This window comes from Coregonus lavaretus (genome assembly GCF_964263955.1).
Source record: "Coregonus lavaretus genome assembly, chromosome: 3".
NCBI lineage: Eukaryota > Metazoa > Chordata > Actinopteri > Salmoniformes > Salmonidae > Coregonus > Coregonus lavaretus.
The window spans coordinates 15,407,235-15,430,153 of NC_139990.1; the positions used below are offsets into that span (position 1 = coordinate 15,407,235).

General features: G+C 42.0%; 3 protein-coding genes across 3 annotated transcripts in view; 1 reads left to right on the plus strand and 2 right to left on the minus strand.

Moving 5' to 3' along the window:
- The window catches only part of LOC311122914 (receptor-type tyrosine-protein phosphatase U-like), a gene marked incomplete at its 3' end in the record, with an annotated part of 180,994 nt that overhangs the window by 25,946 nt on the left and 132,129 nt on the right, over nucleotides 1-22,919 (plus strand). The gene's annotated exons all lie outside the window — the stretch shown is intronic.
- LOC311109344 (intelectin-like) lies at nucleotides 5,012-5,995 on the minus strand (the record flags this gene model as incomplete). Its single annotated transcript, XM_084152196.1, has 1 exon — nucleotides 5,012-5,995. The coding sequence occupies one exon, from the start codon at nucleotides 5,993-5,995 to the stop codon at nucleotides 5,012-5,014; it is 984 nt and encodes a 327-aa protein (XP_084008322.1).
- LOC311112279 (intelectin-like) lies at nucleotides 17,632-18,621 on the minus strand (the record flags this gene model as incomplete). The annotated part of the gene is made up of 1 exon (XM_084155334.1): nucleotides 17,632-18,621. The coding sequence occupies one exon, from the start codon at nucleotides 18,619-18,621 to the stop codon at nucleotides 17,632-17,634; it is 990 nt and encodes a 329-aa protein (XP_084011460.1).

Genomic DNA, 22,919 nt, shown 5'->3' on the forward strand with positions numbered 1-22,919 from the left:
TACAGACAAACAGACAGAAAGACCGACAGACAGACCCCCCTACCACACCCTCACTGCACCCCTCTTAGCCTGGCTGACCTGTCACTCTGTTTGATTTCACCACACTGCTGCTGATGGTGGGGAGAACAGAACAGAACATCTGACATGACAGAGCAGCCATCAGAGGAGCTGTCAGCCAGGCTCTTATCTGTCAAACAAACCAATACCCCCTGTCCCTGTCTCTAACAGCTCTCCACTCCCTCCCTGTCCCTCCCTGTCCCTGTCTCTAACAGCTCTCCTCTCCCTCCCTGTCCCTCCCAGTCCCTGTCTCTAACAGCTCTCCTCTCCCTCCCTGTCCCTCCCTGTCCCTGTCTCTAACAGCTCTCCTCTCCCTCCCTGTCCCTCCCTGTCGCTGTCTCTAACAGCTCTCCTCTCCCTCCCTGTCCCTCCCTGTCGCTGTCTCTAACAGCTCTCCTCTCCCTCCCTGTCTCTAACAGCTCTCCTCTCCCTCCCTGTCCCCGTCTCTAACAGCTCTCCTCTCCCTCCCTGTCCCCGTCTCTAACAGCTCTCCTCTCCCTCCCTGTTTCTCCCTGTCACTGTCTCTAACAGCTCTCCTCTCCCTCCCTGTCTCTAACAGCTCTCCTCTCCCTCCCTGTCTCTAACAGCTCTCCTCTCCCTCCCTGTCCCCGTCTCTAACAGCTCTCCTCTCCCTCCCTGTTTCTCCCTGTCACTGTCTCTAACAGCTCTCCTCTCCCTCCCTGTCTCTAACAGCTCTCCTCTCCGTCCCTCTCTCTAACAGCTCTCCTCTCCCTCCCTGTCTTTGTCTGTCCATGTCCTGCTGTTACAGCCTCAGTGCTGACTGAGAGGGAAAAACAACCCCTTAACAACAAACCACTCTTTCTCAGAGTCATACTAGTATCAATGTAAAGTACCCATCCTGAAGAGGTGTGTGTGTCTGAACAGTAACAGTCGTCAGTATGGAAATCCTGCCTGTCGTTTTAATGTGCCTGTTATCATTCAGACCTGAGGGAGGAGACATTTAAACCAAACGATCTTGTTGTAACATCCTATGCATGACTCCTCTCCCTAATGCTGCCCCCCTCCCTTCGCATTCACACACACACACACACACACACACACACACACACACACACACACACACGCACACACACGCACGCACACACACACACACAATCACCTCACAGGCTTGGCAGCAGAGTAACCCTGTTTTTATTTACATGGTTTGGGCCGAGGGGTGATTACAAGGATGTCCAAAGGCCCTGATCATACCACACGCGTGACTGGCATTCATGTGCTTGGCAGCTAAACAGGAGGGGAGATGCAGGGAGGCACGCTGGTGAGTGTATGTGTGTGGAGTGTGTGTGTGTGAGTCACGTTCACACCGTTCTCAATCAGGGCTGGATGATCTAGGATTACTGGTGCTGCCTCCTTTCATCCTCTCAGGGGGCTGGTGTGTTTGTCTGAAGACAGAAAGACACAATGCTGTCTAAGACACAATGCTAATCACAGCTATAGATATGACCAACTGTAGGTGACTACGCATAGGCATGAGGCTGTACACATAGGGAGGGAGAGAGAGAGAGAGGGAGAGTGAGAGAGATCAAGCTCTCTGTCCTGTCTAACACACTATGCTAATCAGAGCTGTAGATGGCACCCAGTGAGGACTGAATGTAAAGCCTGTAGATCTTAGAGGAGATGGGATGCATGACCATGCTTAAACAGATATGGATCAGGAGATCTAGGTTCTGTATGTCAAGCAAAGATATTTGATATTATCTGCAGAGCTTTGGTACCAGCTGAGAGCTGTAATACAAACATATAAGTCTGGTGTTGAAAAATGACTATTCCGTAGAAATGTATAGAAGTCAACTGATGTTGCTACTACCCTTAAGGTTTTCTTTCTCAAAAGGCAATGTCTCAGTATCACTATGACAACTGTGTGTTATGTCTTAAATAATAATTGACCAGTCCTGTATGCATCGGTTCGACTTTGAACCTAAACAGTAAAAAAATTGCCCACATTTTCCTGTTATTCATAGAAAAATAATAATTTAACACACATCAGTCATTATTCAATTTAAATGTGGCAAATCATACATTTTTTATTTTCCAAATAAAGTAATTGTCTTTCCTCTGTGTGCAGCGTGCTATGGAATGGTGACAATGTGTGATGCGTGTGATAGGAGTCAGGCGCAGGAGAGTAATACGCATCCAAAGAGTTTATTCTGTCGATAAACAGTTGCGCAAGCATGCGACAACAACACTCAGGCACAGGGGAAAATACTACCCTGGCAACAACAAGGTAAGGGTAGCTCAACCGAGCTACACACAACTCACAACAAACAATCACCCACACAGACAAGGAAGCAGAGGGAACACTTATACAATGACTAATTGGGGATAAGGACCAGGTGTGTGTGATTAATTAGACAAGACAAGTGGAGTGATGATAAATGGATCGGCAGCAGCTAGTAAGCCGGTGACGACGAACGCCGAAACCTGCCCGAACAAGGAGGGGAGGCAGCCTCGGCGGAAGTCGTGACACAATAGGGGATTAGGGTTTCTAATTATCTTCCCAAATCCACTTTAGTCAGGCTAGTGAGTCTGCCCTGCGGCTGAGTTGGGGTTTATAGCTATTGAGTCTGCCCTGCGGCTGAGCTGGGGTTTATAGCTAGTGAGTCTGGTGAGTCTGGTGAGTCTGGTGAGTCTGGTGAGTCTGGTGAGTCTGGCTTGGGGCTCTGCTAGGTTTATATCCCTCTCACACCGCTGAGCTGCTGCTGGCTGGGGAGGGCAAAGTGAAAGAGAGAGAAAGGGAGAGAGAAATAAATAATTAGAGAGAAAGAGGAAAAGAGAAAACGTGACCATAACCCTGCCTGATTTCTCCTCTGCAGGACTGACAGGTGGAAACCTGATGTACCAGTGTCATAATGTCTCTCCCCTGACACCCACGCTATAGGATCTGTTGACCTATAGATTAAGCTATAGGTTGAAGACAGAGACTATAGGAACACTTTTCCTGCCAGCCAGGTAGAATACATCATATCATCCAGGTGGTTTATGGTACCGTATGGAGAATAGTCATTGAATAATTAATGTTATGTTATGTCCCTCTGCACCAATTATATGTGACCTCTGACCCTCTGTGGGTTCTATCTATCTCTCAGACCTGCTCCCCCATAGCAACAGGGGTGGGTTCTGCTAGAATGACCTTCAGGTCCCTGCTGTATGCCTCTATGACTATGCTGATGTCAGGGTTGCAGTTTGTGACGAATGTTGTGAAAAGGTCTGAATAAGTACAATTTGTTGAAATGATTGAACAGAGAGCCTGATTTCCTTGGCTAGCTCACTCAAACACTGCTCTGTCCGGCTGACGTGACCGCAAAGACACCGCCACCGCCAGATGTTGCTGAAGTCACCTCGTTCACCTCGTTGCCTGTCAATACGCGCCTGGCAATTAATTATTCCCATCTTATTCAGGACAGACGGGGAGGCGGGAGGGGACAGACGCACAGACAACCGTGTCATCCTGTCAAAGTGTTAGTCAGTCTTAAGGATGAATCATCTCTTCATGGCTTCTTCCCCTCCTCACCCCTTCTTCTCCCCCCTCCTCACCCCTTCTTCTCCCCCCTCCTCACCCCTTCTTCTCCCCCTTCCTCACCCATTCTTCTTCCCCCTTCTCACCCCTTCTTCTCCCCCCTCCTCAGCCCTTCTTCTCCCCCTCCTCAGCCATTCTTCTTCCCCCTCCTCACCCCTTCTTCTTACCCCTCCTCAGCCCTTCTTCTCCCCTCTCCTCACTTCTTCTTCTCGACCCTCCTCCCACCTCCTGACCCCTGAGAGTAGTGGCCAGATGGAATGTTTAGCGACAAGCTAATTAGCCCTCAGGCTGTGACACTCCCTCACTGTCTCAGGCTGGACAGGTTGTGTTTTTCCTCTCTCCCCACAGACCTCACTATCAGTTAGCTTCAGATTAGGCCAAGGTGCATAACTCGGTGTCCTATGTAGAGTTTGTATCCATGACCATGACATACCACTGCTACTCATGTTGAGAGAGTGAGCTGTGTGTGTGTACGGCTGTGTGTGACTGTGATCCTAACACAAGTTGAAGTGTGTTAGCCAGAACATCGCTGGCTCTCAACTTCCAGGAAAGCCTCAACCAGGGAAACAGACCCAGAAATAATGATGCTGTATGGCCATGGACATTCTGAGGCTGGGCTGGCGGCTTTTCTTCTCTTCATCATTATGTCACCTGCTGCCTCTCGGCCATGTGTGTGTGTCCCCTAGAGGAACGCCATTAGTTAGATACGATCATGCCCAGTGTCTTTCTTCAAGTGACAAACATGTTTTAATCCGACAGCCAGCAGCATACAATGTATATCTACATTTCAAAACATCACATGGCTAGTTGTGTCAATACACTGGGGCATCATTACAGCACTCAGAACATGGCCTTTCTCTTCCCCCCCCCCCCTCTCTCTCTCTCTCTCTCTCTCTCTCTCTCTCTCTCTCTCTCTCTCCCTCTCTCTCTCTCTCTCTCCTTCTCAGAATATGTCCTCTCCATCTCTCTATAGATAGACACATTTGGAGGAGTAAGTTCATCTTAACCTCCCCACCCACACCCACCAAAAAAAGAATAAATAAATATTATAATGAAAAAGTACAGTAGGCTCATTTCATGCTCTCAGACCTATAGACTACTTTATTGTTACGTTACTGCAGGAAGAAAGTTCAAACAAACACACACAATCCATACACTGAATTTCCAACCCCCATCACCCCAACACAACAGGTGTCACAAAGTGGTTTACAGTAACCTTACAGTGATTCAGTTATTAAGAGCCTCACATGACATAATAATATATTCGCCACTATCAGCATTTAATGATTGTATAAGACGCAAATACTTTTATGATGTATGGAATGGTTATTGCTTTATGCTATTTCTTTATAGTAATGGAAATTGTTTTACCCCAAAATCTATCAATCAATCAAAGAAAAGTAAATGCACAGTGCATTAGCGGTAAAAGAGTAACACAGCTGACTCAATCATCTGTTTTGATGCACTCCAACCTACATGGGTCCCATAGCCATTCCAGGCAAAGGCGGTGAAATCCCCACACTGAAGAGGGTTACCCTCAGGGAAAAACCCACAGCCACCAATGCAGTAGGTTTCAGCATTACCGCCTTTGGGTTTGACCCCAGAGCAGATGGCTGTGGCCGCCCGTTCATAGTTTATTGCTCTGAAACTGATGAAGCCTCCCTCAGTCTCCCCTTCAGTGTAAGGGCCATAGAACCTTTTGGTGGACTCTTTGTCCCCGAGGTCATACACTATGGGAATGGAGGGTCCATTGTCGGACAGGTGTGCCCCAACGTTGTACTCGACTGGGTAGCGGTGGAAGAGGTTGTACAGGTTTCCCCCGTACAGATGGAGGAAGCGCCTGTCAGTGTGGTAGCGCATGATGGCAGCCAGTTTCCAGTGGTTGACCGGAGTGTTGTTGGGAACGTGCCAGACTGACATGTCTTCTGCTACGATGTCGTAGTAGCCAGGATTCTTGAAGTCGTCATCCGTGGCTCCCTCCACTGTTCCGAAGGTCTTCCTGTTGGCCCAGTTGCCTTCCCCTTGTGGCCAGTTGGCGTTGTTGCCCTGCTGGCTGGTCCAACGATCGCCCACCGTGCACTTCCCGTAGATGTTGTCCTCGTGCACGCTTGCCACCAGAGTCCAGCCGCCGCCCGCTGTGGTCATGTCGCAGAAGGTCTGGTACACCACCCCAGTAGCTGTGGTCAAGTAGTACAGACCATTCTCAGATTGACCATATACGTCTTTAACTTCCTTGCAGCTTCTAGCAATGAACTGAGCCCTATTTCTTATCTCATCAAATTTGGCAACTTTTGGAGCACTTGTCGGTCCAATCTTCTTTACAGAATCAAGCGGTGAAGTGTTTGACGTCTGAAACGCCATAAGTAGAGGGATCGTCAGCAGAAAAGCCTGGTACATCATGTCTGTTGTAGTGAGGTTTCAGTGAGGATCTGTTGAACGTTTACATCCTTGAGGTACTTATACATGTTAATTCCTTGGCAATGCTCCAATATCAATGTTTGATAAAGCACATGTGCTTTTAACAATGACACACCTGGCAAATGTGGTCATGTGCACTCATGTCGAAAGGATCTTTGCACACCTTGTGTACAAAGATTAAGAAACACTGTGATGTGATCATTTAGGTGAAGGACAGCCCATATTAAAATAGCATGTAGGCAGGAGCCCATTTGTTTAATCTTCATACATGGGTATGTCAACTAAATCAAATATTTTGATGACAATTTATTTTAAGGTGCACATATATTAGCACATATATTATGGTGCACATATTAGCTAATGCTCCTAAGCAACTTTGCAGTATTACAAGCATTTCGCTACACCCGCAATAACACCTGCTAAATATGTGTTATACAATTTGATTTTATTAGAATTCGTAGTTTATAAGAGTGTATAAAAGTAGCTAATAGGGTCTTTATTATGTCTTATTAGCCATATATTAGGCCTTTATTTAGGTGCAATATGCAGAAATCGCTCTGCCATTTCCTGGTTGCTAAAATTCTAATGGTTTGCCTAATTTCAGTTTATGTGACAAAAGAAGCAGTCATTGTGTAGAGAATCATTGTATCATCTAAACCGCTGAGAAATATAATTTCCATAACCAACAATATTGTATTTTCAGCTGTTTCAAGCTGGTGTACAAAACCAAAAGTAAAAGACGGCAAAAACAAATGGGAAGCATAGAAATTGCACACAGAACAGATCTACCGCTTCTTATACTTGCTTTCAATGAAAATGACAGATCTATAACTCACATATCTATATGAATTTGGTCAGGTCGCCCAAAAAGTTACCTTTTGCAGCTTTAAGTATATATTTTTTTCAATCATTATAATGAATGTGTTACTGGCCAATCCTTAATAGATTTATTGTTAGTCATAATAGAGACATATTAGTATTTATTAAAGAGCAAGTTACACAAGAAGCAGGCTCTTAGTAAGCTAAAATGGGCACACCTCCCCACACCCATAAGCAAAAGCATGTAATGTTTGCCTGAAACAAAATAATTGTGTAGTTTAATTAAATGACATTGATTCATTGAAACCTGGTTCAGTCTGCTTTCCACCAGACACTGGGAGATGAATTAAACTTTCAGCAGGACAATAACCTAAAACACAGGCCAAATCTACACTGGATTTGCTTAACAAGAAGACACTGAATATTCCTGAGTGGCCGAGTTACAGTTTTGACTTAAATCGTCTTGAAAATCTATGGCAAGCCATGAAAATGGTTGTCTAGCAACGATGAACAGCCAATTTACAAAGTCAATTTAATACATTTTGAATTCAGGCTGTAACACAACAAAATCTGCAATAAGTCAAGGGGTATGAATGCTTTCTGAAGGCACTGTATGCGATTGTATACAAATGTAAGCAAGGTTTGAAATGATCATGTTTTAGTCAAATATTATATCTGTTTGGGCTTCTTGCCGTGAATTTGTAATATAAAAAATATTTTTAATTATGTTCTGGCCCCCTGACCAACCGCTCAAGAAAAAATCGGCCCGCGGCTGAATCTAGTTGATGATCCCTGATATACGCCATACAAGCTAACATTCAATTGAAAATTTGATGTAAACAATTAGCAACTAAACGTCCATACTGTATCTTTAAATCACAATGACCACTTGAAGGACACACATGACCACAAATGACTAAATGGGAATTTCCCAGGAAATGAGAGAAACGTTTACTTAAGGTGTTGTGTCGATACGGCATCAGCTATTCTAAACCCCTCTACAAACACATATGACATATATAACACATATGCAAACTCTCCTTCACTGAACCATAAGCTAAATAAATACATAGACTAATCAAATGCAAACTCTCCCTCACTGAACCATAGGCTAAACAAATACAAACGTCATTGTCCAAATACATGTACTTGCAGCAAGTCCTAATACAAAGATACACTATGGAAGTGTACTATATCATGAAACTACACATTCTTAGTTTCAGGAACATTATACGCTTTTGCTCATGTGTGGGGAGATGTAATGTGGCCTTTCTATCCAATGTGATCATTTCTGGACAATATTATAACAATATTATAAGAATAAGGTAATACTTAGATATAGGGAACACATCTTAAGGTACTATGCTTTTATTAGTTCTACATTGAGAAACCTTACTAAGAGTATTTTTATTGTGTAACTTGCTCTTTATTAAATACTAATATGTCTTTATTATGACTAACAATGAGGTTATTAAGATTTGGCCAGTAATACGTGACTTATAATGTTTGAATAAGAAAACACTTAAGGACTAATAAATGGCTAATAAAACATTATAAAAGGCTTATTAGCTGCTTGTATACACACCTATTAACTACAAATTAGTGGCTAATATGTGCACCTTAAAATAAAGTCTTAACAAGGTTTTCAACGGCAACTATCTGGTAAAAGTGCCCTGTTATTTTTGGATGGTACTCTATATCGTACAAGTTAAGCCATCTGAAGATAGATATGTAGAAACTAAACACTATAGCTCAGTCTTTCCCCTAAGTTATTGTTCAGATGGGGAGCAAATACCCTGTTGCACCAAAAATTTAAAATGGAAACCAATAGAAGCCAAAGTCTATATATATATATATATATATATATATATATATATATATATATATATATATACAGTTGAAGTCGGAATTTTACATAAACTTAGGTTGGAGTCATTAAAACTCATTTTTCAACCACCCCACAAATTTCTTGTTAACAAACTATAGTTTTGGCAAGTCGGTTAGGATATCTACTTTGTGCATGACACAAGTAATTTTTCAAACAATTGTTTACAGACAGATTTCACTTATAATTCACTGTATCACAATTCCAGTGGGTCAGAAGTTTACATACACTAAGTTGACTGTGCCTTTAAACAGCTTGGAAAATTCCAGAAAATGATGTCATGGCTTTAGAAGCTTCTGATAGGCTAGTCAATTGGAGGTGTACCTGTGGATGTATTTCAAGGCCTACCTTCAAACTCAGTGCCTCTTTGCTTGACATCATGAGAAAATCAAAAGAAATCAGCCAAGACCTCAGACATTTTTTTTTTGACCTCCACAAGTCTGGTTCATCCTTGGGAGCAATTTCCAAACGCCTGAAGTTACCACATTCATCTGTACAAACAATAGTATGCAAGTATAAACACCATGGGACCACGCATCTGCAACAAGAGCAAAGGACCTTGTGAAGATGCTGGAGGAAACAGGTACAAAATTATCTACAGTGGGGAGAACAAGTATTTGATACAATGCCAATTTTGCAAGTTTTCCTACTTACAAAGCATGTAGAGGTCTGTAACTTTTATCATAGGTACACTTCAACTGTGAGAGACGGAATCTAAAACAAAAATCCAGAAAATCACATTGTATGATTTTTAAGTAATTCATTTGCATTTTATTGCATGACATAAGTATTTGATCACCTACCAACCAGTAGGAATTCCGGCTCTCACAGACCTGTTAGTTTTTCTTTAAGAAGCCCTCCTGTTCTCCACTCATTACCTGTATTAACTGCACCTGTTTGAACTCGTTACCTGTATAAAAGACACCTGTCCACACACTCAGTCAAACACACTCTAACCTCTCCACAATGGCCAAGACCAGAGATCTGTGTAAGGACATTAGGGATAAAATGGTAGACCTGCACAAGGCTGGGATGGGCTACAGGACAATAGGCAAGCAGCTTGGTGAGAAGGCAACAACGGATTTTGGCCCACTCCTCCATACAGACCTTCTCCAGATCCTTCAGGTTTCGGGTCTGTCGCTGGGCAATACGGACTTTCAGCTCCCTCCAAAGATTTTCTATTGGGTTCAGGTCTGGAGACTGGCTATGCCACTCCAGGACCTTGAGATTCTTCTTACGGAGCCACTCCTTACTTGCCCTGGCTGTGTGTTTCGGGTCGTTGTCATGCTGGAAGACCCAACCACGACCCATCTTCAATGGTCTTACTGAGGGAAGGAGGTTGTTGGCCAAGATCTCGCGATACATGGCCCCATCCATCCTCCCCTCAATACGGTGCAGTCGTCCTGTCCCCTTTGCAGAAAAGCATCCCCAAAGAATGATGTTTCCACCTCCATGCTTCACGGTTGGGATGGTGTTCTTTGGGTTGTATTCATCCTTCTTCTTCCTCCAAACACGGCGAGAGGAGTTTAGCCCAAAAAGCTCTATTTTTGTCTCATCAGACCACATGACCTTCTCCCATTCCTCAACTGGATCATCCAGATGGTCATTGGCAAACTTCAGACGGGCCTGGACATGCACTGGCTTGAGCAGGGGGACCTTGCGTGCTCTGCAGGATTGTAATCCATGACGGCGTAGTGTGTTACTAATGGTTTTCTTTGAGACTGTGGTCCCAGCTCTCTTCAGGTCATTGACCAGGTCCTGCCTTGTAGTTCTGGGCTGATCCCTCATATTCCTCATGATCATTGATGCCCCACAAGGTGAGATCTTGCATGGAGCCCCAGACCGAGGGTGATTGACCGTCATCTTGAACTTCTTCCATTTTCTAATAATTGCGGCAACAGTTGTTGCCTTCTCACCAAGCTGCTTGCCTATTGTCCTGTAGCCCATCCCAGCCTTGTGCAGGTCTACCATTTTATCCCTAATGTCCTTACACAGATCTCTGGTCTTGGCCATTGTGGAGAGGTTAGAGTGTGTTTGACTGAGTGTGTGGACAGGTGTCTTTTATACAGGTAACGAGTTCAAACAGGTGCAGTTAATACAGGTAATGAGTGGAGAACAGGAGGGCTTCTTAAAGAAAAACTAACAGGTCTGTGAGAGCCGGAATTCTTACTGGTTGGTAGGTGATCAAATACTTATGTCATGCAATAAAATGCAAATGAATTACTTAAAAATCATACAATGTGATTTTCTGGATTTTTGTTTTAGATTCCGTCTCTCACAGTTGAAGTGTACCTATGATAAAAAATTACAGACCTCTACATGCTTTGTAAGTAGGAAAACCTGCAAAATCGGCAGTGTATCAAATACTTGTTCTCCCCACTGTATATCCACAGTAAAACGAGTCCTATATTGACATAACCTGAAAGGCGCTCAGCAAGGAAGAAGCCACTACTCCAAAACCGCCATAAAAAAGCCAGACTACTGTTTGCAAGTGCACATGGGGACAAATATCGTACTTTTTGGAGAAATGTCCTCTGGTCTGATGAAACAAAAATAGAACTGTTTGGCCATAATGACCATCGTTATGTTTGGAGGAAAAGGGTGTGGCTTGCAAGCCGAAGAACACCATCCCAACCGTGAAGCACGGGGGTGCTTTGCTGCAGGAGGGATTGGTGCACTTCACAAAATAGATGGCATCATGAGGAAGGAAAATTATGTGGATATATTGAAGCAACATCTCAAGACATCTCAGTCAGGAAGTTAAAGCTTGGTCGCAAATGGGTCTTCCAAATAGACAATGTCCCCAAGCATACTTCCAAAGTTGTTGCAAAATGGCTTAAGGACAACAAAGTCAAGGTATTGGAGTGGCCATCACAAAGCCCTGACCTCAATCCTATAGAAAATATATGGGCAGAACTGAAAAAGTGTGTGCTAGCAAGGAGGCCTACAAACCTGACTCAGTTACACCAGCTCTGTCAGGAGGAATGGGCCAAAATTCACCCAACTTATTGTGGGAAGCTTGTGGAAGGTTACCTGAAACGTTTGACCCAAGTTAAACAATTTAAAGGCAATGCTACCAGATACTCATTGAGTGTATGTAAACTTCTGACCCACTGGGAATGTGATGAAAGAAATAAAAGCTGAAATAAATCATTCTCTATACAGTTATTCTGACATTTCACATTCTTAAAATAAAGTGGTGATCCTAACTGACGTAAGACAGGGAATTTTTACAAGGATTAAATGTCAGGAATTGTAAAAAATAAGTTTAAATGTATTTGGCTAAAGTGTATGTAAACTTCCGACTTCAACTGTAAAAAGTATTCAGACCCTTTGCAATCAAACATCTCTGGAGAGACCTGAAAATAGCTGTGCAGCGACGCTCCACATCCAACCTGACAGAGCTTGAGAGGATCTGCACAGAAGAATAGGAGAAACTCCCCAAATACATTTGTGCCAAGCTTGTAACGTCATACCCAAGAAGACTCAAGGCTGTAATCGCTTCCAAAAGTGCTTCTTCAAAGTACTGAGTAAAGGGTCTGAATACTTATCTAAATGTTATATTTCTAGAAACCTGTTTCTGTTTTGTCATTATGAGGTATTGTTTGCAGATTGATGAGGGGGAAAAAATAATTTAATCCATTTTAGAATAAGGGTGTAACGTAACAAAATTTGCAAAAAGTGAAGGGGTCTGAATACTTTCCGAATGCACTAGATATTATAGTGCTGTGCTATTCTCCATGTTTTGTGTTTATTGGAGTGAAGCTGAAAAGTAGGTTACACCTCTTCTAAAAATGCATTCTTGCTCTACCTCCCAACAATCCACACTGCCAGAGAACTACGAAATACAAGTAGAACAGAGCGTGATTGACCTGTAAAGCAACTCAGAGTATGGCTGAATAACTGCCTTTACTCCTGAATGTTAAATTGATAATTTTCCACCTCCACCCTAGAGCTTCACCACACACAGGCACAGTGAACCCCAAAGGACATCCATAAATTGAGCGTGTGGCTGATGGCATCCAAGTACACAGCAAACATGCACACACCCACACACATATACACACATAGACACACACACACACACACACACACACACACACACACACACACACACACACACACACACACACACACACACACACCCCTCCAAGAACTGTATAAGACAGGTATAGGTCACATTGGCCAAGTGCTGACATCGATTAATTGAGGGCTTGTGACGCTGTGCGCCATGTGTTTCTCTGTGTGAGTGGGGAGACATGAGGACGGCAAGGGGACAGTAGTGTGACAGGGTGACAGGAGGGGGGGACAGGTCCCCTAGGGGTCTCCTCTCTTTCTCCTTTCCCTCAAATAACCTTTCTGGTCCCTTGATCACGTCGCTGACGGTTTCCGGTGAGTATTTCATGAGCCATTGTGATTTAAAAAAGAAAAGAAGCCACTGCCGTCTCGCTGCCATTTTGCCCTTACGGCCTGAGATGTGTGATATGGAATACGTATTATGTGTACACACTAGGGTTGTGCGGTATCCAGATTTTCATATCGTCATACAATTCTTCTCTCAACCTGCTAACTAAATATGCTAACGAGCGCAAACCAAAATAAATGAATGTAGAGACTCAGAGCTACAAAATGGTATATCATACACTGTAGTTGAGGAACCTTTGGGAAAGTAAAGCTATGAAAGTTGCTAAACTTGTAACCCCACTTTTGAGAAAAAAAGCCCTTGATTGTTTGGTACACCTACTGGAGAGCTCTTCTTTGTCTACACCTATTCAGCATCGTTCATAACCTCTTATGCCTTAGCCACACATCTCTTAAGGATTCATATGTGAGGCCATGTGCTAAACAGTACGGTAGTGTAGTAAACAACCAAAGATTTCAAGACTAAAAGTGGTGAAAGTAGTAGCCTACAATGAGGAAAAACTCCAAGTAAAAATACACTTTATCTAGTCCTTCGCCTATATCCTAATCTGGCTAGTGCAGGTCATGTAGTTCCTCACCTTACCGTCTCTGGTAAATACACTATATCAAATAAAATCAAAATTTGTTCGTCACATGCACAGGATACAGAAGGTGTAAACCGTACAGTGAAATGGTTACTTGCATATAGAAAGTGTCCTATCCAGATACAAATATTGTATAAATATTTTATAATTATTAGATGATGCTTACCCAGACACACTTGTCTAAATTGATGGGTCATGAAATAAATGCTATAACCACCCCCCAGCCACATCTAGCTAAGTGGATGGGTCACTATTGTCTAGACATGTACACATGTTCATGAAATAAAATAGATGGCCTAATCACCCCAGACACACTTGTCTAAATTGATGGGTCATGTGAAATAAATTATATAACCAACCCCCAGTCAGTATTGTCTAGACATGTACACATGTTCATGAAATACAATATATGGCCATAATCACCCCCAGACACACTTGGCTATCTTTATGGGCAATGTAATTATCTGGTGAAGTGGAGTCTTTTGTTCAGACATGTACCTAGCTAGCTAGCTAAACAATGAACCATTATCCCAACCCATACTACTAGCAATATAAACGGATTGTCATAGCTAGCCACCATGCATGAAAAGCTGTAGTATGAATCTGCAGGTAGCTAAATCTAACCATCTAGGTTCAACGTTAGCTAGCTAGCTAACATTAGGCTATAACTGGATTTCTATGATACGAATAAAGTTACTACACAGATCATACACGTAATGTTAGCTAGCGAGCCAGCAAGCTAACGTTCGCTAGCTAGCTAACAGTACGTTTTAACATGCAATGAAAATGACTTTCTGACAAAATTAGAAACGTATATTATCTGAAAATGTAGCTAGACTCTTACCCGTATACATTGATGAATGCTTCACAGCAGACTGGAAACCCATTAACTAAGTAAGACGTCTTGTTGTTTTCGTTTTGTTTGTACAGCTTGTTTGGCCCGCGTTGTCAAGTCACTCCGGTTCACGCTGACCGTGTGCAGAAAGTAGTCCATCACAACTTTTTCCCACTGAGTAAGGATTATCTACACATACTGAGCATCTTATTTTATAGACAGAAGCATGCTACATGGCAGACCAATCCAAACTCATCTCTCGGCATGTCCAGCCCATCCATTATCTCAGCCAATTATGGCTAGCGGGAAGGTTCCTGTCTTTTTCCGTGGCTAAACCAACTAGGCTCGTAATTTAACAATTTCATTTGTATTTGCAGATGGCATACATGTTTGTTAAGGCACATGACAGTTCACATGTTCCAGAAGGCATTTCTGGCCAAAAACGCATTTTGATTTTAAAAAATGTTCAAATACCTCTCTGTGAAGTATTGACGTGTGACATACAGAACGCCTAGCTTCCTAAAACGGGTCACATGATGCTCCGTCACCTTATTAATTCAGCTACTTCCTTAGATAGCAAGTTAAAGTTAGGGGTGGTGTTAACTTAGAATTCTGAATTTTTCACGCATATCTTGCTGCGCTTTTTAAATGAATATCTAAAAAGCTTCTTACTGTAATTTCTGCTCGGCATCAGACTAATTTTGGGCTTCAGTTGCACTTCTAAACTCGGATGAGAATTCACAAACAGGCATTCTATCAGCAGACAGCACTCTGACTGATGTGTAGCTACTTTTCTCTGGTACTTTTCTCAGTGTAGCCAGCCTAATTTTCTCCGGTAAAATGCAAGATGAACTTAGGCAAAACATTAGGAAATGTAGCTGGCTACATTTTTTCTATGATAGGCCTAAACATTAGAAATATGATGGCCATGCATCGTTTTAGCAAAAAATACCTTGTTTTTTCATTGTAAGCTCATTTACATGTGTTGCTGCCAGCCAAATAGCGTTGCACTTCTGTTGTCATCTGATAAAACAATGAAGCTATTTTCTGCCAAATGTGTTGCAGTAATGTCTTTTCTGTGAAGGAAAACTATAGTTGCACGTCCCTGATCACGCTATTGAAGTAAAAAAACACTGCTGACTTTCAATATAAAACGCGACCCCTGTCAATACACAGCTGGACTCACCTGCTCTCGCTTTCTCCCGTTGTGCTATTTACAAACAAACACCTGACTGGCTCAACTGTTCTGCGGAACTACGTAAGTGTCAAAATGTTAAATAATGTGACAGGTGAAAGGTAGAACGTGATCTGCTTTAACTCCTAACGCATTGCCTCCACCCCAATGGACATTTATTTATTCATCACTGCTACGGTGATGATGTATATAGTTATATTTCATTTATTTTATTTTATTACCATTTTCATTATTTTATATAACTTGTTGGAGCTTGGTGCCTAAGATTTTCACTGTACCCTGCAATCACACCTGCAACCTTGTACAATGACTATTAAACACTCTGAATGTGAATCTCTGAAGTTGACTGCAGGTATTTACTTAAAAAATAGCTACAAATATTAAAATGTATTGAAAACTTCAAATAAATAGTTTCAACGGTTTTGACAGCATTGAAAAACCATCCTGTGGCTATTTCCAAATACCCCGGTATATGGTATATATGGTATACTGCCCAAGCCTAGTACACACACACACACACATATACACACACACACACACACACACACACACACACACACACACTTGTTTTTCTATCCTCGTGGGGGACCTAAAATTGGTTTCCATTAAAAATCCTATTTTCCCTAAACCTAACACTAACCCCAGTGTTTTCCATTAGCGCCGGCTTTCGGCTAATAATTTTCCACTTCATATTGACTAGGCTGCTTTTCATTTAAAAGTTTAAATTCGCTAGTCCGTCGAGCCCTCTCCCGCTAGAATGAACGATATTCATCTTCTAGCAATCTATTGATAGGATAGGCGCCTGTCAGTCACAAAGCGATCAATGACAGGGAAACGCAGCAGAGAGGAAGAGGCGAAGCGAGAGGTTTCACTCTCGCCAAAATCTGTCCAAAATAAGCCCAATGCATTTCTATGGGCTTATTTTGGACCTAAGCTTGTCGCCTGCCTTCCCGCCTTTGGGACAACAACTCCGATTGTTAGGGTGGAGACATTATATGCATTTCTCTTTTTCAGTCTAATTTCTTTACACGGAGGAGGAGAGAGCATGATGCTTGTGAAATAGCACGTCCCTTGTAAGTGGGTCGAAATCCAATAGCCTAATTGTTGTTTTCTTATGCATTAATTTTCTTTCACGTGTTTCACATAGCCAGCCACGCGTAGTCATGGCGCCAAGTAGGCTATTTACTGATTTGACAACTGAACAGCAAGTGTTGACTAGTTTATAAAAGGTGTCGGACTGACTGAATAATGTCAATCACCAATATCCCTTTGCGATTCATAAATCTTGCAACTTGGTTATATGTCCAATTGTCCATGGTATCACATCGGGACAAGTAAACCAAAGGATTTCCTAGTTTTCCTTTCCAAGAACGTCAGAGCTTGTCAAGTTCATCTTAACCTCCCCGCCCCACACCCACCAAAAAAATAAGTAAGAAAGATTACAATGAAAAAGTACGGTAGGCTCATTTGATGCTCTCAAATGTACTTTATTGTTACATTATTACAGGAAGAAAGTTTTAAAAAGCACAAACAATCCATACACTGAATTTCCAACCCCCATCACCCCAAGACAACAGGTGCCACAAAGTGGTTTACAGTAATCTTACAGTAATTCAGTTAAGAGCCTTACATGACATAATAATATTTGCCACTATTGCTATAAGCATTTAATGATTGTATGAGATGCAAATATTTTTATGATGGATGGAATGGTTATTGCTTTATGATGTTTCTTTATAGTAATGGATTGTTAGAGAAAAAATATCAAAGGTATTACCAAAAGTACTTTTAAATGTACTTTTAATTTCAAACTGTACGAATTGTTTTACCCAAAAATCAATCTATCATAAAATCAAAGAAAAGTAAATGCATGGTGAATTAGCGGTAAAAGAGTAACACCGCTGACTCAAGCATCTGTTTTGATACACTAAAGCCTATATGGGTCCCATAGCCATTCCAGGCAAAGCCAGTGAAATCCCCACACTGAAGAGGGTTACCCTCAGGGAAAAACCCACCGCCTCCAATACAGTAGTGTTCAACATTACCGCTTTTGGGTTTGACCCCAGAGCAGATGGCTGTGGCCGCCCGTTCATGGTTTATGGCTCTGAAACTGATGAAGCCTCCCTCAATCTCCCCTCCAGAGTAAGGGCCGTAGAACATTTTGGTGGACTCTTTGTCCCCGTGGTCATACACTATGGGAATGGAGGGTCCATTGTCGGCCAGGTGTGCCCCAACGTTGTACTCGACCGGGTAGCGGTGGAAGAGGTTGTACAGGTTTCCCCCGTACAGATGGAGGAAGCGCCTGTCAGTGTGGTAGCGCATGATGGCAGCCAGTTTCCAATGGTTGACCGGAGTGTTGTTGGGAACGTGCCAGACTGACATGTCTTCTGCTACGATGTCGTAGTAGCCAGGATTCTTGAAGTCGTCATCCGTGGCTCCCTCCACTGTTCCGAAGGTCTTCCTGTTGGCCCAGTTGCCTTCCCCTTGTGGCCAGTTGGCGTTGTTGCCCTGCTGGCTGGTCCAACGATCACCCACCGTGCATTTCCCGTAGATGTTGTCCTCGTGCACGCTTGCCACCAGAGTCCAGCCGCCGCCCGCTGTGGTCATGTCGCAGAAGGTCTGGTACACCACCCCAGTAGCTGTGGTCAAGTAGTACAGACCATTCTCAGATTGACCATATACGTTTTTAACTTCCTTGCAGCTTCTAGCAATGAACTGAGCCCTATTTCTTATCTCATCAACTTTGGCAACTTTTGGAGCACTTGTCGGTCCAATCTTCTTTACAGGATCAAGCGGTGAAGTGTTTATGGATGACGTCTGAAATGCCATCAGTAGCGGGATCGTCAGCAGAAAAGCCTGGTACATCATGTCTGTTGTAGTGAGGTTTCAGTGAGGATCTGTTGAACGTTTGCATCCTTGAGGTACTTATATATGTTAAGTCCTTGGCAATGCTCCAATATCAATGTTTGATAAAGCACATGTGCTTTTAACAATGACACCTGGCAAATGTGGTCATGTGCACTCATGTCGAAAGGATCTTTGCACACCTTGTGTACAAAGATTAAGAAACACTGAAGTGATCATTTAGGTGAAGGACAGCCCATATTAAAATAGCATGTAGGCAGGAGCCCATTTGTTTAATCTTCATACATGGGTATATCAACTAAATCAAATATTTAGGTGACAATCTATTTTAAGATGCACATATTAGCACATATACAGTGCATTGGGAATGTATTCAGACAACTTGACTTTTTCCTGATTTTGTTGCATTACAGCCTTATTCTAAAATGGATTAAATAAAATAAATAATTTCATCAATCTACACACAATACCCCATAATGACAAAGCGAAAACATATTTCTAGACATTTTTGCACATTTATTAATAATAAAAACTGAAATACCTTATTTGCATAAGTATTCAGACCCTTTGCTATGAGACTCGAAATTGAGCTCAGATGCATCCTGTTTACATTGATCATCCTTGAGATGTTTCTACAACTTGATTGGAGTCCACCTGTGGTAAATTCAATTGATTGGACATGATTTGGAAAGGCACACACCTGTCTATATAAGGTCCCACAGTTGACAGTGCATGTCAGAGCAAAAACCAAGCCATGAGGTGGAAAGAATTGTCCGTAGAGCTTCGAGACAGGATTGTGTCGAGACACAGATCTGGGGAAGGGTACCAAAAAATGTCTGCAGCATTGAAGGTCCCCAAGAAAACAGTGGCCTCCGTCATTCTTAAATGGAAGAAGTTTGGAACCACCAAGACTCTTCCTTGAGCTGGCCGCCTGTCCAAACTGAGCAATCGGGGGAGAAGCGCCTTGGTCAGGGAGGTGACCAAGAAACCGATGGTCACTCTGAAAAAACTCCAGAGTTCCTCTGTGGAGAGGGGAGAACCTTCCAGAAGGACAACCATCTCTGCAGCACTCCACAAATCAGGCCTTTATGGGAGAGTGGCCAGACGGAAGCCACTCCTCAGTAAAAGGCACATGATAACCCGCTTGGAATTTGCCAAAAGGCACCTAAAGGACTCAGACCATGAGAAACAAGATTCTCTGGTCTGATGAAACCAAGATTGAACTCATTGGCATGAATGCCAAGCGTCACGTTTGGAGGAAACCTGGCACCATCCTTACGGAGAAGCATGGTGGTGGCAGCATCATGCTGTGGGGATGTTTTTCAGCGGCAGGGACTGGGAGACTACTCAGGATTGAGGGAAATATGAACGGAGCAAAGTAAAGAGAGATCTTTGATGAAAACCTGCTCCAGAGCTCTCAGGACCTCAGACTGGGGCGAAGGTTCACCTTCCAACAGGACAAGGAACCTAAGCACACAGCCAAGATAATGAATGAGTGGCTTCGGGACAAGTCTCTGAATGTCCTTGAGTGGCACAGCCAGAGCCCGGACTTGAACCCGATCGAACATCTCTGGAGAGACCTGAAAATAGCTGTGCAGCGACGCTCACCATCCAACCTGACAGAGCTTGAGAGGATTTGCAGAGAAGAATGGGAGAAACACAGAGCCATTTGCTTGCTAACATTGAACCTGGTTGGTTAGCTACCTGCAGATTCATGCAGGGTAGTAAAGTCATGAGTTGGGATTATGGTTAATTGTTTAACTAGCTAGCTAACGTTAGCTGGCTGGCTTGCTAGCTAAAGTTACATGTATAATTTGACACGTTGTTTACCTAGCTAGGTTAATTGTTTACCTAGCTAGCTAGCTAGCTAGCTACATGTCTTAACAAAAGAGCGCAGAATAACTGATGAATTTACGAATGCACAACACCCGTTGAATATGGCCGGTGTCAGTAAACGTCAGCAAAAAAGCGTAATGAAATTGTTGGCAGCAGCACAGTTACAGTCACCAATGCTCTGGATAACAGAGAAAAACTGCCTAACTAGCTCTGCTAGGGCGAGTAAAATGGTCAGTGGGGCGCTGGTTAGGCTGTTTTCATATTATCCAAACGTAAACAATGAACCATAATCCCAATTTTGTGTCTGGAAGTAGCTAGCAAGCTAGCCAATGTTAGCCAGTTAGCTTGGGTGCTTGACTGCTGTTGTGAGGTCAGAACGCTCGGATCAACCCTACTCATCGGCCAGAGTGTCAAGTGTGCGCTCTGAACGCTCCGAAAGCGAAATTTGATGGGTGGGGCTAAAGCTTAAGGGGGTGTGAAAGATGCTGAATAGGTGTAGACAAAGAAGAGCTCTTCTGTATGTACCAAAACATTCAAAGGCCATTTTCTCAAAAGTGAGATTACAAATTTATCAACTTTCAAAGCATGATTACTTTCCCATTGTTCCCTTAAATGCAGTGTATGATATATCATTTTGTAGCTCTGTCTCTGCTTTTATCCAATGTAAAAAAACACAATTTCAAATGTTGCTACATAAGACCGAATCAAGGCAGTCAGTCACATATTTGTATTTAATAGAGAGCAAGTTACACAATAAACAGGCTCTTAGTAAGCTGTCTCAAAGTGGGACTGATAAGGACATAGTACCTGAAAATGTGTTCCCTATTCTAAAGTGTAACCATATTTTTACTGAAGAAATATTGTCCAGAAATGACCTCATTGGACAGAAAGGGGCACACCGCCCCACACCCATGAGCAAAAGCATGTAATGTTTGCCTCAAACAAAAGATTTGTGTAGTTTAATGAAATAAGACATTGATTAATATTATATCATATACGCCATACAAGCCAACATTCAAGTCAACATTTTATGTAAAACATTTAGCAACTAAACGTCCAAAGTGTATCTTTAAATCACAATGACAACTTTAAGGACATACGTGACCATAAAGGACTAATTGAGAATCATATCTTGTCAGGAAATTAGAGAAAAGTTTACTGAAGGTGTCGTGTCTATACGGTGTCCGCTATTCTCAACCCCTCTACAAACACATAGAACATATATAATACTCTCCCTCACTGAACCATAGGCTAAACAAATACATAGACTAATCAAATGCAAACACTCCTTCACTGAACCATAGACTAAAGAAATACACATAATTTTTTATCGTCACTTTCCAAATACATATAAATTACTTGCAGCAAGTCCTAATAGACGGCAAACATTCTACAAAAATTCTTCCTTTCAGGAAAATTATATGTTTTTGCTCATGTGTGGGGAGATGTGATGTGCCCCTTTCTTTCCAATGTGGTCATTTCTGGACAATATTTCTGCAAGTAAGAATAAGGTAACACTTAAATATAGGGAACACATCTTAAGGTACTATGCTTTTATTAGTTCTACATTGAGAAACCTTACTAAGAGTATGTTTCTTGTTTAACTTGCTCTTTATTAAATACTAATGTCTTTATTATGACTAACAATGAGGTTATTAAGAATTGGCCAGTAACACGTGACTTATAATATTTGAATAAGAAACCACTTAAGGCCTAATGTATGGCTAGTAAAACATTATAAAAGGCTTATTAGCTACTTCTATACATACTTATAAACTACAAATGAGTGGCTAATATGTGCACCTTAAAATAAAGTCTTAAGATTTGGTGACAATTAATTTTATTAGACACTAATTTGAAGTTTATAAGTGTTTATACAAGTAGTTAATAAGGTATTTATTATATGTTATTAGCCATATATTAGGCCTTTATTAATTGTTTTCTTTTTCAAACATTATAAATAATTTGATATTGGCCAATCCCTTTTAACCTAATTGTTAGTCATAATAAAGACATATTAGTATTTAATAAATTGCAAGTTACACAATAAACAGAGTCTTAGTAAGCTGTCTCAATGTGGGACTATTAAGGACATAGTATCTTCAAATGTGTTCCCTATTCTAAAGTGTAACTATATTTTTTATTGCAGAAATATTGTCCAGAAATGATCTGATTGGACAGAAAGGGGCACACCTCCCCACACCCATGAGCAAAAGCATGTAATGTTTGCCTGAAACAAAATATTTGTGTAGTTTCTTGAAATAAGACATTGATACATATTATATCATATTCACCATACAAGCCAACATTCAAGTAAAAATGTTATGTAAAGAATTAGCGACTAAACGTCCTTAGTGTATCTTTAAATCACAATGACCATTTTAAGGACACACGTGACCATAAAGGACTTATTGGGAATTATATTTTGTCATATCAATGTTGTGACATTGATGTTACCAGGAAAT